General features: G+C 41.1%; 1 protein-coding gene across 2 annotated transcripts in view; it reads right to left on the reverse strand.

Moving 5' to 3' along the window:
• Window positions 1–17191, reverse strand: part of MERTK (MER proto-oncogene, tyrosine kinase) — a 157084-nt gene that overhangs the window by 110097 nt on the left and 29796 nt on the right. For both annotated transcript variants that reach the window (XR_010317984.1, XM_023557033.2), the window contains exons 3-4: window positions 11092–11192; window positions 9835–10008 (exon numbers count right to left, since the gene is read on the reverse strand). Coding sequence is in view for 1 of the 2 variants with exons in the window: in XM_023557033.2 (XP_023412801.1) it covers window positions 9835–10008; window positions 11092–11192 (275 nt within the window). In the remaining variant the exon portion in view is untranslated. The remainder of the gene's footprint in view (window positions 1–9834; window positions 10009–11091; window positions 11193–17191) is intronic.

Consider the following 17191-nt stretch of genomic DNA (forward strand, 5'->3'; position numbering starts at 1 on the left):
GAGAAGGTTCCAGGCAGAGGAACAGATAGAACTGGACTTGGCCTTTTCCTCTGACTGGGATGGGAAACCTGGAACTTTGGGCAGAGGACTGACACGATCTTACTTGTATGTCATCAAGATTGCTCCAGTTGCCCTGTGAAGAACAGACCTGAAGCAAGTAAGCCCCTTAATTACTCCAAATACTTTCCTGATCTGTAAAATGGATATTAAAAATACCTAACAGTTTGCTATGATGCTCAATGTAAATCTTATAAAAAATACTGTGAGAATTATGAACTGACTTTATATAAATTCTGGATATTATTATTGTTACTGTTATCACTAAAATGAATAATAACTATATCCAACTAACTAAAAAAAAAAGCTTAGCTATTTTCTAAACGTGGCTTTAAATGCAAAATATTTTAAAAAAAATAAAACACAGAAAGATGAGCACAAGTCCACCACAGTTAATAGGAAAGCATCTCAAAATTGATAGTAACTATTGCAAATAAAATAACACAAACAATTTATAACAGGTAACATTCGACTAACTCCTATGTGTTGTCACTGTTCCAAGAACTTTATATGCATCATTTCACTGAATCCTCACGAACACCCTGTAAAGGAGACACTGTTGTTATTTTATATAAAGACACTGAGTAACTTGCCCAGGGACAGACAACAGCCAAGCTGCAGCAGTCTAACACACAGAGGCTGGGGATCCTAACCATTCCCCTCCTAGCGCATTCCACCATTAAACGGCATGCAGCACACTCTATCTGTGGCTCTGCTCTTTATATTGGGATTTGGTTTTGCCCATAACAAAATACTCCGTTTTAACGTTTTATTCTGAAATAATTCTAGAGTCACAAGAAGTTGCAAAAATAGTCCAGAGTTCCTGTGCACCTACACCCAGCTTCCCTCATGATAAATAAGATCTTATGTAACCACAGTACAAGGATCGAGATCAGGAAAGTGACTTTGGTACAATGCTATTTTTTTTATCGTACTTTAGATGGAGGTTTGGAAACCTTGGTGGCGTAGTGGTTAAGTGCTACAGCTGCTAACCAAAAGGCTGGCAGTTTGAATCCGCCAGGCGCTCCTTGGAAACGCTATGGGGCAGTTCTACTCTACAGGGTCACTGTGAGTCGGATTTGACTCGATGGCAGTGGGTTTGGTTTTTTTTGGTTAGATGAAGGTTTACAGAGCAAATTAGTTTCTCATTAAATAATTAGCACACATATTGTTTTGTGACCTTGGTTGCCACCCCACGACATGTCAACACTCTCCCCTTCTCGACCTTGTGTTCCTTGTTACCAGCCTTCCTGTCCCCTCCTGCCTTCTCGTCTTTGCCCCTGGGCTGGTGTGCAAGTTTAGTCTCGTTTTGTTTCGTGGGCCTATCTAATGTTTGACTGAAGGGTGAACCTCAGGATGGTGCAATACTATTAGCTAAGATACAGACCTTATTCAGATTTATTCAGTTTTGGGGGAGGGAGAAGATGGGGAGTGTACAGTTCTACGAAATTTTAACACAGGTAGAGATTTGTGTAACCACCACAGTCAGGATACAGAGCTGTGCCATTACCAAAAAGAAGCTCCCTCCTGCTACCCCTTTGCAGTCACACCCTCCCCCAATCTTAACTCCTGGCAACCACCGATTTGTTCTCTATCACTATAATTTTGCCATTTTGAAAATGTTATGTAATGTTATATAAATGGAATCATACAGCATGTTACCTTTGAAATTGGCTTTTTTCACTCAGAATAATGCCCTTCAAAGGACTTTGCTCATGGCTCTTAAATCAATTCTGGCATCATAGAGGGAAACATCTGTCATCAAAAGGGGAAAAGTTTATGACCTTCCTGTTCAGAAATAAATATGGTTGTTCAAAGTAATCCAAACAATCAGGGCTTTTTAAACCACTTCTTTACTTAGTATTTTCTCAGTAGAAGGGATCATCAGAGAAGTTAACTTCTGGGCTTAATTTCAAGACACTCACTGCTTCACTTCAACATATGAGGGGCCCCACCAGCCACTCCGTAAGAGAAAGATGTAGCAGTCTGCTTCCATAAAGATTTACAGCCTTCGTGGAGATTAACCAGGAAAGCCTAAATTAAGGCCATCAGAGAAATGCAAAGGAATAGATGAACACAATTGACGCTTGAGAAGAACAATGTACAGATCCTCGTGACTAAGTGTTGGATGGAGAAGAGAGAAGAATCTGGATAAATACCAGGTTTCTAGCTTGAACACAATTACATGGCCAGGCATTCACTTCATAGCACCAACTATGCCATTTCTAGAGGCCTGATGGCATAGCAGTTAAGAGCTCAGCTGCTAACCAAAAGGAGCGCAGTTCAAATCCACCAGCTGCTCCTTGGAAACCCTATGGGGCAGTAATACTCTGTCCTGCAGGGTCATTATGAGTCAAAACCAACTCAATGGCATTTAACAACAACAATGCCATCTCTGCCACCAAACAAACATTTAATAAACACTGTTACTAAGAATATATCAAAATTTGAAGCACGCACATCTTTTGATTTTTAACTCCCTTTCAAAAATCTTTCCAAAAGAAATACATGTGGGTACAAAAAATATGTGAGCTAGTACTGGTTGTAACAGAAAAAATTAAAACAACCTAAATGTTCACCAACAAGAGATTGGTTAAATAATTCATGGTCCATTCACACAATGAAGAACTATGAAATTGTCACAAACAATGAAGCAGGCCCCTAAGTACCTATGTGGAAAGATCTATGTTTTTTGGCAATCTGTGTGTATTTACAGGACTAGAAAAGACTTGGAAGAAGTGAACCAATGGTTGGCACTGGTTTCCTCTACACAGAGGAATGAAAGTGCAGAGAATAAAGGAAGACATTCATGTTTTGCTTTAATATGTTTGACTATTTCACAGTGTTTGAATGTTTTACAATGAATATGTAGTCACATATAACTTGTAAAATAAAAGGGTGAAATTAATCTGCACATGTGTTATAATTCTAATTTGAAGAAAAAAATCACATATATGTATATATATATATATACTTTTTTTTATATACTCATAGAAAAAGACTAAAAGGAAACACTAGTGTATCATTGCAACTGGAAATGTGTAATAAGATATAAATATACTTTTCTGAATTTTCTACATTTTTAACCACAAAATAACTTCACAATTATAAAAAAAAAAAAGGTTATTTTTACCTTTTAACTCTGAAATAATAATAGACTCAAAAGAAGTTGCAAAGAGTGTACTAGGAAGTCCCATGTATCCTTCACTCAGTCTCCTCCAATGTTGTTGCCTTGCATAATTATAGTACAATAGCAAAACCAGGAAATTGAGATTAGTACAATCCACAGAGCCTATTCAGATTTCACTAGTTACACATGCAGTCATTTGCAGCTCTATGCAATTTTACCACATGTGTAGCTTTGTGTAACCATTACCACAATAAAGGTTATTTAATAAAAAGTATACTATTGGGCTATGAAACAGCCCAATTCCTATTTTACTTCTATTGTCTCTCCCAAAGGAAAAAATTCTTCAAACTGAGGGAAGTGAAACATAACTTGTAAAGAACTATAAATCTAAAATAGGTCGTTGTTATAAGGTTTCATCAGGTCATTTAGAAAGGAATCAGAACTCTAAGCTGAGAGACAACAGCCCTGGGTATCTTAAAAGAATTTGCAAACCCTATTACAAAAACATGCTTATAACTTTAAGAAAAAAAAAAAAAAGAAAGAAAAACATACTTCTAATTTCTGAGAAAAACAGAAAAATAGGTGGTAGAAAAAATAAAATTAGGCAGATTTACTACTGGTGGAACAAGCGTAGCCAAGAGTGTCGATTTAATGTACTGATGTCCACTCAGAGGTTATCCTTATTAACAGGCCACTACGTTCTGCCTTGGTTAGATTAGAACCCACGTTTCCATCAGTGGCTTGGAAGAGACAAAGAAGGCACTCGGCACAAAACAGGGAGATGACTTGCTAATCCAATGAGAGAATCAAGATTCAAAATGGCATCAGTAGGTTGGAACAATTAACTAAATTTGAGTAAGAATAAATGTCAAATGTTCCACTGACATTCCAAAAATAATTAAGAATACAAGACACAAAAAAATTATTATTTAAGAGAGCCTTAGCTTTGCAGCAGTTAATGAGGAAAAAACCTAGAGATTTCAGTTAACCTCAAGCTCAAGATTAACCAACACATTAACCTTGATCAAAAACATAATGCAAACTTTGACTACATTGCCAGAAATACAGTGTCCAAAACACAAAAGGTGACATCCCTCACTGAACGTTACACATGCCTTTCTAAAATAATACCAATGTTACCAAACTTTTTCTGAAACCAGGAGAAGGAAACACCTACCAACTAGTGTTAGGAGGTCAATGATGCCAGGATACCAAAAACTGACATTACAAGAACAGAAAATTATAAATTAATAGCCTTTGTGAACATATTTAAAAATCATTAAATAAATATTAGTAAATGAACCTACCACCATCCATCATGACCAAGTAAAACTTACCCCAGGAATGCAATGCTGGTTTAATATTTGAAAATCAACCAATTAATTCATCATATTAAGAGAATAAAACAAAAATACATGTATACGATCATGTCAGTAGATGCAGAAAAAGAATCTAACAAAATCTGACAACCATCATGATAAGAAAATAAAACTCTCAGCAAACTAGGACTAGAAGACAACTTCATCCTAATAAAGGGCATCTACAAGATCCACAATTAACGTCATACTCGTTGATCAGGAGCAGAGAGGTATTGCTGCTCTCATGGCTTCTTTTCACTGGTCCTGGCCAGTGAAATAAAAAAAAAAAGAGAGAGAGAAATAAAAGGTTTAAAAAATGGAAACAGTGAAGTAAATCTGTCTCCATTTGCAGATGACATTATTATCTACACAGAAAACCCAAAGGCTCTGGGAAAAAAAAAAAATATTAGAACTGAAAAGTAAACTTAGCAGGTTATAGGGTATAAGATGGACCTCCAAATATCTACCTTTGTGTACTGGTAGTAAATGACTGGAAAATGAAATTGAACATGCTACTAGCATCAAAAACATACATTTTACTTTAAAACAAGTATAATAAATGACATACCAGACCTCTGCACCTAAAATTATAAAATATTGAGAGGGAAATTAAAGAAAAATTAAATAAATGGACAGATATAAAATGTTCATGAATTGAGAGTCTCAATATTGTTAAGATGTCAATTCCCCCTAAATTGAGCTACAGATTCAATAAATTGCAAACTAAACCACAGCAGGCATTTTTCTAGAAATTGACAAGCTGATTCAAAGATATATATGGAAATGGGTAAAAGACCTTAAGAAATACTTCACAAAAAAGGCTATGTGATTGGTCAACAAGCACATAAAAAAATGCTAAAATCACTCACATCCACTAGAACATCTGAAATTAAAAAGACTGATCATACTAGGTGTTGGCAAGCATGTAGATGGAGCAACTGGAGCTCCCACCCAGTGCTGCTGCAAATGTGATATGACAAAACCACTTTGCTAAGCAGCTGGGCGATTTCTGAAAAAGATAAACATGCACCTTCCGCCAAAAAACCAAAACCAAACTCGCTGCCTTTGAGTCGATTCTGACTCGTAGCAACCCTACTCTGGTAGAACTGCCCCATAGGGTTTCCAAGGAACACCTGGTGGATTCCAACTGCCGACCTTTTGGTTAGCAGCTGAGCTCTTAACCACTATACTACCAGGGTTTCTACACCTTCCACGTGACCCAGCAATTCCTCTCCTAGGTATGTATCCAAGACTAAATCAAAATATATGTTCCCAAAATGATCTGCACACAAATATTCATAGCAACTTTACTCATAATAGTCAACAGCCATAAATACCCCAAGTGTTTATCAGACGAGTGAATGGGCAAACTGAGGTACGTTCATAAAACAGAATACTGCTCAGCAATAAAAAAATAATACATCAGTGGTACATACAGCAACATACCAGTAGATGAATATCAAAAACATTATGTTGAGCCAAAGAAGTCTAACTCAAAATAGTTCACACTCCATAATTCCATTTATTTGAAGTTCAACAACAGGCAACACTAATATGAAATAAAACTACAAGTTCTGCGTTATAAAAACAGAAAGAGTTCTCTTATCCATGACGCTAAGGGTTACCTTGTTAAATGTTGTTATAAAAAAAAAAAAAACTACATACTAAAATAATCTTTAATGCCTATACCCAACCCACCCAGCCCATTGCCATCAAGTCAAATCCGACTCCTAGTGACCCTATAGGACAGAGTAGAACTGCCCCATAGGGTTTTCAAAGCAGTAATCTTCATGGAAGTGGGTTCTGTTAGCAGCCAAGCACTTAACCACTGTGCCACTAGAGCTCCTTTTAATGCCTATAGTTATGCCTTAAAATATAACTAACCTTTAGAAGTAGCTTGTCCGGTTTCATATAACTATATCTAGGTGATCAGACTTACTGAAACACTTGAAACTTATTTTTTCAGGAAACAAAGATTACTGAACATGTCCTGTTTCCAAGACTCCAGAGGTCTTGCAACCATGGCTCACTGATCTTGTGCTTCTTATCGACGTTTCTATTTAAGCTTTGATAATGTTTGAGCACATACTGCTCTCGTAAGATTTGTGTATTCTGACATAATCATCAGTTCATCAAAATATTTTTTCAAAGTTTGAGAAAACTGTATATAAGCACTTTGAAAGTTTTAATTAATCAGAGCCCTGATGTACTCTGTAAATGATGTACTGCTCAATTTGCAAACTGAATCTTCTACATAGCAATCAGCTGACGGTATTCTCAGTTGCTTATTTTTTATATTAATCTATAATGTCAGAAATTTTTATATTAGTCTATAATGTCAGAAATCAGAACAGTGTTGCTTGCCTGTAGGAAGTGGAGCCTGACTAGAGGAGAACATGAAGGTATTTTCTGAGGTGACTTTGTATGTTCCATATTTTGATTGAAGTTGTGGTTACATGGGTGTATACGACTATCAAAATTCACTGAATTGCACACTTAAGCTCTATAAATTTAATTATATGTCAGCTTTACCTCAATGAAAAAAAAATCTTTTTTATGGGACTCAGAGCAACCATTCTAGAGAGGGTAGAGTATATTTTTTTAATTGATCAATGAAGTCACTTGATTATCAAATCCTTGGAGAAACTCAAAGAAATCTCAGGTGAAGGCAGAGAAAGCCACAACAATCCTTCTGAAGTCAGGACTTAAAAGAGTGATCCAGAGGCAATACCTCCTGGCTGGCACTACTTGTTTATCCATTCTCTCCACAAACCCTGACTCAGGACTACTGTGAGTCAGGCTGTGCCGCAGGCTCTGAGAATGCAGAAGTGAAGAGGAGAGCCAGGGTGCTTGCCCTTTTTGAGCACATTCTGAAAGAACAGAGTCAAGGAGACTGTCATGGATTGAATTGTGTCCCCCCCAAAAATATGTGTCAACTTGGTTAGGGCATGTGTGCTTGTCTTCCATTTTGGGATTGTAATTTTATGTTGAGAGGATTACGGTGGGGTTGTAACACCAGCCTTGCTCAGGTCACCTCTCTGATCCAAAGTAAAGAGAGTTTCCCTGGAGTGTGGCCTGCACCACCTTTTATCTCTCAAGAGATGAAAGGAAAGGGAAGCAAGCAGAGAATTGGGGACCTCATACCACCAAGAATGTAGCACCAGGAACAGAGTGTGTCCTTTGGACTCGGGGTCCCTGCGCCTGAGAAGCTGCTCGACCAGGGGAAAAGATTGAGGACAAGGACCTTTCTCCAGAGCTGACACAGAGAGAAAGCCTTCCCCTGGAGCCAATGCCCTGAATTTGGACTTGTAACCTACTAGACTGTGAGAAAATAAATTTCTCTTTGTTAAAGCCATCCACTTGTGGTATTTCTGTTTTGGCAGCACTAGGCCATTAGAGACTGTGACAAGTATAATAAAAGAAAAACAAAGGAGCACGTGATTGGGAGTAAACAGAGGGTTTGGGATGACCTAAAACAGCTATCAGTGGTCAGGGGAGCCTTCTCAGAGGAAGTGTCATTTGAGTTGTATCATGGGACAAAAGGCACTTGATGAAGAGCCTTACAGGCAGACAGAAGAGAGAGTGCAAAGGTCCTGCGGCAGGAGTGAGCATGATATTTCTGAGGAAGTGAAGCAACATCAGTGTGACTGCAGCTGAATAAGCAGGAAGGAGAAAGAGTGGGCTGGGACAGGGCTACAGTCAAGTGGGGCCAGGGCATCTGGGCCTGTGGACAAGGGCCGGAGAGACTCTGCGTCACAGTCTAAAGCAATGGGAAGCCACTAATGGGCTTTCAGCATGCAAACGACGTGATCTGCACTGAGGAAAATTGATTAGAGTAGGTACAAGGCTGGAAGCAAAGAGACTAGTTAGAAAGCTACTGCAGTAGTGTTTTCAAGAGTGGGTGGTGACGTGGACCAGGACATTGGCAACAGAGACAGAAAGAAACAGATTTCAGATACATTGTGGACATAGAACTGACAGAACTTGCTGATGAATTCAACGTGAAATACGAGAAAAAGGAAGGATGGGCAAATATTGGCATCACTTGCTAAAATGGGGAATTCTGGGGGTGGAACAAGTCGAAAGGAAAATCAAGAGTTTCATTTTAAGATGCCTTTTTTTTTTTTTTAATGTACCAGCGCTGAGCTCTCAGCCACAGTGGTTTAGAGCTCAGCTGCTAACCAAAAGGTCGACAGTTCGAATCTACCAGGTGCTCCTTGGAAACCCTATGGGGAAGTTCTACTCTGTCCTACTATAGGGTCGCTATGAGTCAGAATCAACTCGACAGCAACGGGTTTCAGGTTAATTACATACCCAGCAAGCGGAAATGTCAAGGAGGTGGCTGGATACATGAATCTGAGTTCATTGGAGAAGTCAAGGCTGGAGATATAAAGTTAGAGGTCATCATCACACGGACGGTATTGAAGCCATGTCCAGAGGAACTCACCCAGCAGCTCAGGGTGAAAAGAAACAGGCCCAGTGTTGTGCCCTAGGTACCCCGACATTCTGAATGTCTACCAAGGACAAAGAAACAGTGAGGGAGGAGCAGTGAAGTGGGAAGAAGGCCAAGATGACAATGTTTTCCTAAGTTCCCACTGTGCTCGCAGTGCCTAGAAGAGCCTCTAGCATACAGCAGTCCCTCCTGAAATACTTGCTGAATGCATGAAGAAAGGAAGGAGGCTAACCATACTAGATGTTGCTGATAGATGCAGTCAGAGGAACCAAAGTGGAGCCCATGTTTTAGCAGCACGGGTGTTAAGAAGAACAGAGTCCCTGGAGTAGCAGAAACAAAGGCAGGATACTTCCATTTGGATAGAAATCAAGACAACCGTGGAATGTCAATTCAGCCACAAACCCACAATGATTCAGTCTTCCCACAATAGCTCCCAGTGACAAACGTACTTTCCTTGCTGTCAAGCCTCACTGAGGTCTTTACATCAACGAGTCCTTAAGTGTAAGAGGGGGAAGGCCAACAAACCCACAGCTGCAATGGGAGGTGCCTGTACATTCCCAGTGCCCAGACTTGGGTATTCTGGCTACTTAACCAACTTAACTGCTGACATCCTTGACAGGCACTTACTGACTACCAAGCCCTGCCATGTGGGGTCCCCTGAGCCTGTGATTCCCAGCTGCCTTTCCATCTACCTGGTCCCCTAACCTCGCTTCCATACCTGTGTTTTCATCCTTCTCTGTTGTCCCCCGGTGGTACAAAGCAGGGGTCCCGAAGCTTTTGATCCCTTCCGTTATCAGCAAAAAAAGAGAAATATTAAGCATACAACATGGACTTACCCGGAACAGTTAGAACAGAGGGGGATTTTTCAGGCCGGTCGTTAACACGGCTGCTATTTTGAACCCAGAAAATGTTGACTGGCTCAGGCGGGCCCACAGCCTGACAGGTGAGGTTGAAGGCTGTGTTTCTGGTGACATTCATGCTCTCCGGCTGCCTCATAAAGTGAGGAAGCCCTGTGGGGAAAGAATTAAAGGAATGAATGTTCAAAGCAAAAGCTAAGTTAGAGCCCAAGGTGAGTGGAAACTGTAACTTTGCAGTTGGATATTTCTTTATGTGTCACCTCCGGTCTGAATGGCCAGATTCCACCTACTAAAAGTCAAGTAAGAAAAAAAACAGAAGCTAATTTCTACCAGTCTAGCTCAAACTCTCTTTCCAGGACACTTTCCCAAAGAGGATGTAAATGGTAACAGAACTGGTTGTACCAGAAGGGTGGTCAGGCAGTTCTTAAGCCAGGGGTTGCTCAAACTCCTAGGACAGGCTGGCAGGTTTTCAGTATTCCTTACCGAAATAAACACAGAGTAAAAACAAAGCTATGTAATAGGTCTGCCCACGTTTGAGGACAATCTACTGTGTGTAAGACTTTCAGACACGTGATAATAAATGCACTCACTGCTAACTGAAAGATTGGAGGGTCGAGTCTACCCAGAAGTACCTCAGAAGAAAGGCCTGGTGACCTAATTCCAAAAAATTAGCCACTAAAAACCCTAAGAAGCACAGCTCTACTCTGACACACATGAGGTGGCCATTGGTTGGAGCTAATGGCAACTGGTTAAACAACTGGGTATGGCTGAATACTTTCACAGCCTGTTCTCATGACAACAGCGTCAACTTGGTGTTACACAGTTATAGCCCTAAGATCTCCTACTGTGATTCCACGATGGAAAAGCTGCTGGATAACAGGCAAGGAACCATTTGGCCAGGTGAGTGATATATGACATCAGCAGTGAGAACGTGAATAATGGAATGCATTTTCTTCCCTAAAAAAGTCTTCAGCCTTTCTGATTGTAAATAACTCGAGGACAAGGAAGTCCACTATCTCCTTTTTTCTCACCCCTTGGCCTAGGATAGTCAAGACTTTTAGAAATAAATTCATTGGTTACCGAAAATCTAAAAAAGAGGACTGCCTTGGAAATTTCAATGCCGATGGATTCGTAAGGTTTGTATACAGAGGTACAAACTCCACAAAAAGCAATTCAAACAGACTTTAGAACAAATGGCCTTGTAGCAACTGGATACCTTGTGGCCTCTGGACTTACCTTGCACCTCGATGTAGATGGGATCGGACACAATTTCTTCATTGTTTATTTTCATCTTACAGATATAGGATCCATTGTCTGAACGCTGCACACTAGTTATGCTTCAAAGAAACACACACAAAGATGTTACCTTTTGGATTAGTTACCCTTTCAAGTTCCTACTATGGGAATACAAAATTCTTCAACTTCTTTGTCACTTGCTGTTACATGTCTTGACTTCCATCTTACGTGCCACACCAATGGTCCTCTGTTTCGGGGTACTGGTCCCTCAGGGCATCCTGGAAACATGCAGGATTGTTTTTGGTGGTCACAATGACAGGGGGCACCATGGCTTTTAGGGGCCAGGGACCACTGTTTCGTATCCCAAGTGATCTTCTGAGACTAGGACCTAACTCCATTTTACATAGACACAAAATACTTTGCATGGTTGTAATAGCCACCAAAAGAGCCCTGGTGGCGCAGTGGTTAAGTGCTCGGCTGCTAACCGAAAGGTTGGTGGTTTGAACCCACACAGCATCTCTGCAGGAGAAAGACCTGGCCATCTGCTCCCATTAAGACTAAAGCCAAGAAAACCCTATGGGACAGTTCTACTCTGTAACATGCGGTGGCTATGAATTGGAATTGAGTCGATGGGCACCCAACAAGAATATTTTCCAGGACTGCAACTACCAGGAAAATGAAGGGCTGGTACCCCTTCATCCTGTTAAGAACTTTCCCGTGACTCAGTCATCACTTTGGAAGACTGACCACTGACAGCACCACTGCTTCTGCAGCTGTCATGTGCACGGGGACTCGCAGGGTACGAGTCCCTGAATACTTCATGATCTCCCCTGGTGTGCTCATGCCCAGCATTCACATGCTGAAATTCCTATTATTTTATTATAAACCACATTTCTCGTGTTTTCTTTATATTAGAGTTAAAACTATTTGATATAAAAAGGTAGCCTTGGCTCTAAGATGTCGAGACCCTGCTTCTTACCTTTCCAAGGTGTCTACAACAGGAAGTTACACAATATATGTAAAACCTGCACTCAGTCAGGGGTGGGAAGAGGAGAGAGACTGAGGAATATTTTGAAATGCTCTAATATGCTCTCCAACATAGGATGCCTTTATTGTCCCAAAGACACTTATTTCTTCTCTACTTATCAGACACAGGAAAGAAGACCATGACTTGGGGGAAAAAAAGAAAAATACAAAGGGGTCTGCCATTCTTCTTAGCAGCTTGCTTCCTTGATTCAACTTATCCGAAAGCAAAATAGAGCCCATCCCCCAATTTGCGAAGGCCTAAGGCTTTTTAAGGCTTAAAGGAGACCAGGAAGCTGTCAAGTTCGGAAGGGGCTCCGTGCTGGCTGAGGGACCCCACAGGCAATGGGTGGCAGTTGCCGGGGGTTAGCACAGCACGATCAGCATCCAGAGCAGACACGAAGCAGTGAGGTGGGTCCCCAGGTACCCAGGAGCCACAGGTCCTGTGACCCGGAGTTCCATTAGGCTTGCGGCCTGACTTAGAGAGGCAGGGATCAGAGAGAAAGTGAAGGCCAGAGAGGGATACAGAGCGCAGTCCCAGGAAGACAGCCCAAGGACCTCTTCACCCAGCTCCCCCACCCAGAGCACAGCTATGCAAAGGCCACCAGAAAGCCTGAGAAAACATTCGGCGCAAAAAGCAGTTTAGCAGAACACCCTTGGACTACAGAAATCTGACTGCACAAAATGTCCAGGAGTGCCTGCCTAAAGGCAATCAATCAGAAGGAAAAGTCAGCCCAGCAATAGAAAGGAGAAAGCAGACCATAAAGGGAATATAATAAAAACTTTGTCTTTAGTCATTAATGTCAGGAGGAGTTTAGCAGTCACCTGATGAGAAGGAATATGTACTTGCATTATAAGTAAGTTAAGTAAAGACCCATTTCACCTGTATTACAGTAAAGATTTCTCCTAAATAATTCCACTGTTGATCTCTAGATATGCAAGTAAAGGCTCCCATTCAGAAGGCTGGGTGTGGGTAGAGCCGGAGACAGGAGGATTGGTTGCCCCTCTTCTAAGCAGAAACAGGAGGTTCCATCTCTGTGGAGGCTCAAGTGGAAAGGCTCTGAGCTCAGAACTGCAGTCTAGGCATTCCAAAAACAGAAAAGGAATCCCAGAAAGAACAAACAAGAAAATGCAGGAAGGTGGAAGTGGGAGGAGAGGAGGAGGAAAAATAATTCAAGAAAATGCGCAGGAACTGAAGATATGGGTCCTTCCTGGCCAGACCTACCACAAAGGGGCTTCATCAATGAATGTCACAACACTAGAGAAAAAGCGAAGATTCCAAAAGCTTCCAGAGAGAAAAAACCAGGTCATTTATGAGACAATCAGAACAGCATCGGACTTCTCAATAGCAACTCTAGAAGCTAAAAGGAAACATATCAATACATTCAAAATTACGACAGGAAATTATTTTCCCGTTGAAACTACCCAGACAAACTGCCTCGAGATGGGTGTTAAAAAAAAAAAAAAAGGGCATTTTTCATACATGCGAGTCCCAGGAAGCTAGTGGAAGATGGGCTCCACACCAAAGTGAGGGAGTAAGCCACCGAGAAAAAAGGAGGGCCCAGCCCCAAGAACTAGAGCCTGGAACTTAAGAGAAGGTGGGTGTTAGTCCCAGACTGACGGTAAAGACAACTTAGCTGGGCTGCAGGCCTAGAGAGCAACCTGTTCAGATTGTAAAAGAGGAAGGGAGAGATCCAAGACCGGAGTCTCCAAGAAAAAAAATCAGTCCTGATGATTTGGCCATTTTGAGAACAGATGTACATTTTAGTATTTAGGAAAGAATGAGTGACCAATGCTTAGAAAATTAAGCAAACTAATACACAAGGGAACTACTAAATTCAGAGAAATTAAGAAGTTATAGAAGAAGTAAAACATAATTAAAATAGACATGATTCAGGCTGAAAACAGTATTTACATAGCCATAAAAATGTGAATTCTGGCTACTGATTTAACCACAGTTGTATCGCTCCATTAGATTAACACATCGATTCCAACTCATAGAGATCCTATAGGATAGAGAAGAACTGCCCCAGAGTTTCCAAGGAGCAGCTGGGGGAGTCAAACTGCCGACCTTTTGGTTAGCAACCAAGCTCTTAACCACTGTGCCACCAGGGCTCCACACACCATACTGGGACCTGGCAAATGCAAATACATGGACACATGCACATGTGTGCACAGACACACATACACACACACACACAACTGCATATGGACTGAATATCTCTGGAAAAATACCCAAGAAATGGGTAATCTCAGCTCTCCCCAGGGAAAAGACCGGAGGCTGGAGTGGGACAGAGAATTTTTGAACAGTTGGAATGTTTTCCCACATGCACGTACTGCTTTTTACATTTTTTTTAAAAAAAGGATAAACATCTCGTCAGATTTTGGTTAAATACAAATGCCTGAACCAAGAAGGACCCACAGAAGCATACAGACTCAGCCTCAGTGTCTAGACAGGAGCCACCTAGACAGAGCTACAAGGTCAGCCTCAGCTAATTACCCTGGGACTCTCTTCAACCATACAGCTGTTCTCCATTTCTAAACCTGTTACAACTAGGCTGGCTTGTACAGAAATGGCTGGTTAAGTATCAGTTAAGCCCTAGAGTTTTCTTTAAAAAATACAAAAATCTACCGATAAACTTGTTTTCACCTGTCAATTAAGGAGCCCTGGTGATTAAGTGATTAAATGCTCAGCTATAGTGTCGCTATGAGTTGGAATCAAATCAGTAGCAATAGATTATCCAAAAGGTTGGTGGTTCGAACCCCCCCAAGCCACTCCCTGGGAGAAAGACCTTCAGTATGATTACAGCCTAGAAAACTCTACTCTGTCACATGAAAAAAAAAAAGGTCACTATAAATCAAAATCAACTAGATGGCACTAACAACATGGCTCAAATGGTGCTGAAAGGATACAGTGGAGACCCAAGTACAGGAATCTTGTATAAACTCTGAGCTGAAAGGAAGTCTTCTGAGAATGAAATAAGCCAGAAAGCGTCAGGCATCTGTGGCTAATAATAACTTTTACAGCTGATGTTTTGTCTAAAGAAATTATGTTATTATTTTCTAGATGATTTATTAATTTCTCATGTACTGTTCCATTTTCTGTGTCACCAACAACAGTAGAAAGAACAACCCCTACCAGGCATCAGTCAGACCCACATAACGCAGGATACGAGTAAGGAGCTGTCCTTCTCCACCTCCACACCAGCACACACAGCCTTCGGGCAGGTGGGCAAAAACTCGGGCATCTCACCACACCAGGAACCTGCATGGGGGCAAGAGGAGGCCTCAAAGGGCACAAGAATCTTAGGAGACCCAAACTACCCACTTAACGTCTTCACAAAGAAAATCTACTAAGAAAGTAAAATCTTAGTAGCTTTAGCTACTGGGAACTATGCCATAATTTAAAGAGCACTGGGAATCCCTAGACTAAACAGAAAAAAGAAGCAACAAACACTTCACCACAAATCACACAATAACTAAATCAACACGGCTTGCCAGCTTATGGAGCCTCAGTCTCTATTTTTGCCTGAGTTGGGCTTCTCAGTCGTCTGTTCTGATGGCCATACCTTTGTGGGGTGCTTTACCTGAGAGATGTAGTGGTTAAGCGCTACGGCATGCTACAGCTGCTAACCAAAAGGTCAGCAGTTTGAATCTACCAGGTCCTCCTTGGAAATCCTACAGGGCAGTTCTACTCTGTCCTATAGGGTCGCTATGAATGGGAATCACTTAGAGGGCAATAGATTTGTTTGTTTGTTTGTTTTGGTTTACCTGATAGGGGAGCTATACCAGACCTTCGAGTTCATTAGAGTTAATTAAACTACCAGTTACCCGAGAGTTAGAGTAGAACTGTACCCCATAGGGGTTTCAATGGCTGACTTTTTGGGAGTAGATCATCAGGTCTTTCTTCCAAGGTTCTTCTGGGTGGACTCAAGCCTCTAACCTTTGCAGTTAGCAGCTGAGCTCATTAACCATTTGTACCACCCAGACACTTCTAGAGTTAATTACACAAATTATACCCTCCTTTTTTGGAGATCCTAGGGAAAGGTCTTGGCCAAGCAGTGCCCCGGGGCCTGGATGTGCTACATTTACAAGCTGCCATCAGATGCTGACAGGGCAGGTTACTTGTTGGGGTGCTAAGGAGGAGGCCCAGCCTGGTGACTCGAGTCCAGAAAGGAGGCCTGGTAAATGTTACATAACTCTAGAGCAATGCAGCCTGAGTCTCACACCATTCAGTATTCACTGGGGGATAGGGGGTGGGGAACACACCATTTTCAGTACTAATCACCTAGCCCTCAATTAGGAATACCGCAATCTGTTGGCAGATACTGAGTGTTTTCTACACCTATTGATGAAAGACAACTCTTTCATCTATCGATAACAGATGCCCAGGTTAAAATTCTGACTTATAGTGACCCTACAGGACAGAGTAGAACCGCTCCACAGCATTTCCTAGGCTATAATCTTTATTGTGGTAGATTGCCAGGTCTTTTCTACCATGGAACGGCTGGTGGGTTCAAACCACTGACCTTTCAATTAGCAGCCAAGCACTTAACCATTGTGCCACCAGGGCTCCTCATGGTCCATATAAGTACTGCAGGCAACTCCAACAAAATTGCAGGCTAATGAATTCCGAATAAAATTGCATATATTGAAAGCCTAGAACTATTTTTTAATTTTTTTGCTCTTCCTCAGAACCAGAGTAGATCTCCTTAGGGCCTCTGAGATGTGAAAAGAGAGGACATTGCAGGTGTGCAAATCAGGCTCCCTGTTTAATTACTGACTAGGTTCCTATGTACTAACCTCAGGTGAGTCACACTGGTCATCTAAAAGATGTCAAGATTAGGTTCTGCAACATACTTCTCACTTGCCAGGAAATTACACCAATATTTATAATCTTAATTAAGTCACTATAATTTATGTCATTGAGTTACTCTATAACCATCCTGAATACTACCTTAATAAAGTTGAAGAATATTATAAAGGTAAGCTGGGTAGTATACTATAAAAAAGCAAAAAACAGAAGTAGTTTCTGCTGTGTCAGTTCCAACTCATGATGACCCCATGTGTACAGAAC

This window comes from Loxodonta africana, chromosome 15, assembly GCF_030014295.1.
Source record: "Loxodonta africana isolate mLoxAfr1 chromosome 15, mLoxAfr1.hap2, whole genome shotgun sequence".
NCBI lineage: Eukaryota > Metazoa > Chordata > Mammalia > Proboscidea > Elephantidae > Loxodonta > Loxodonta africana.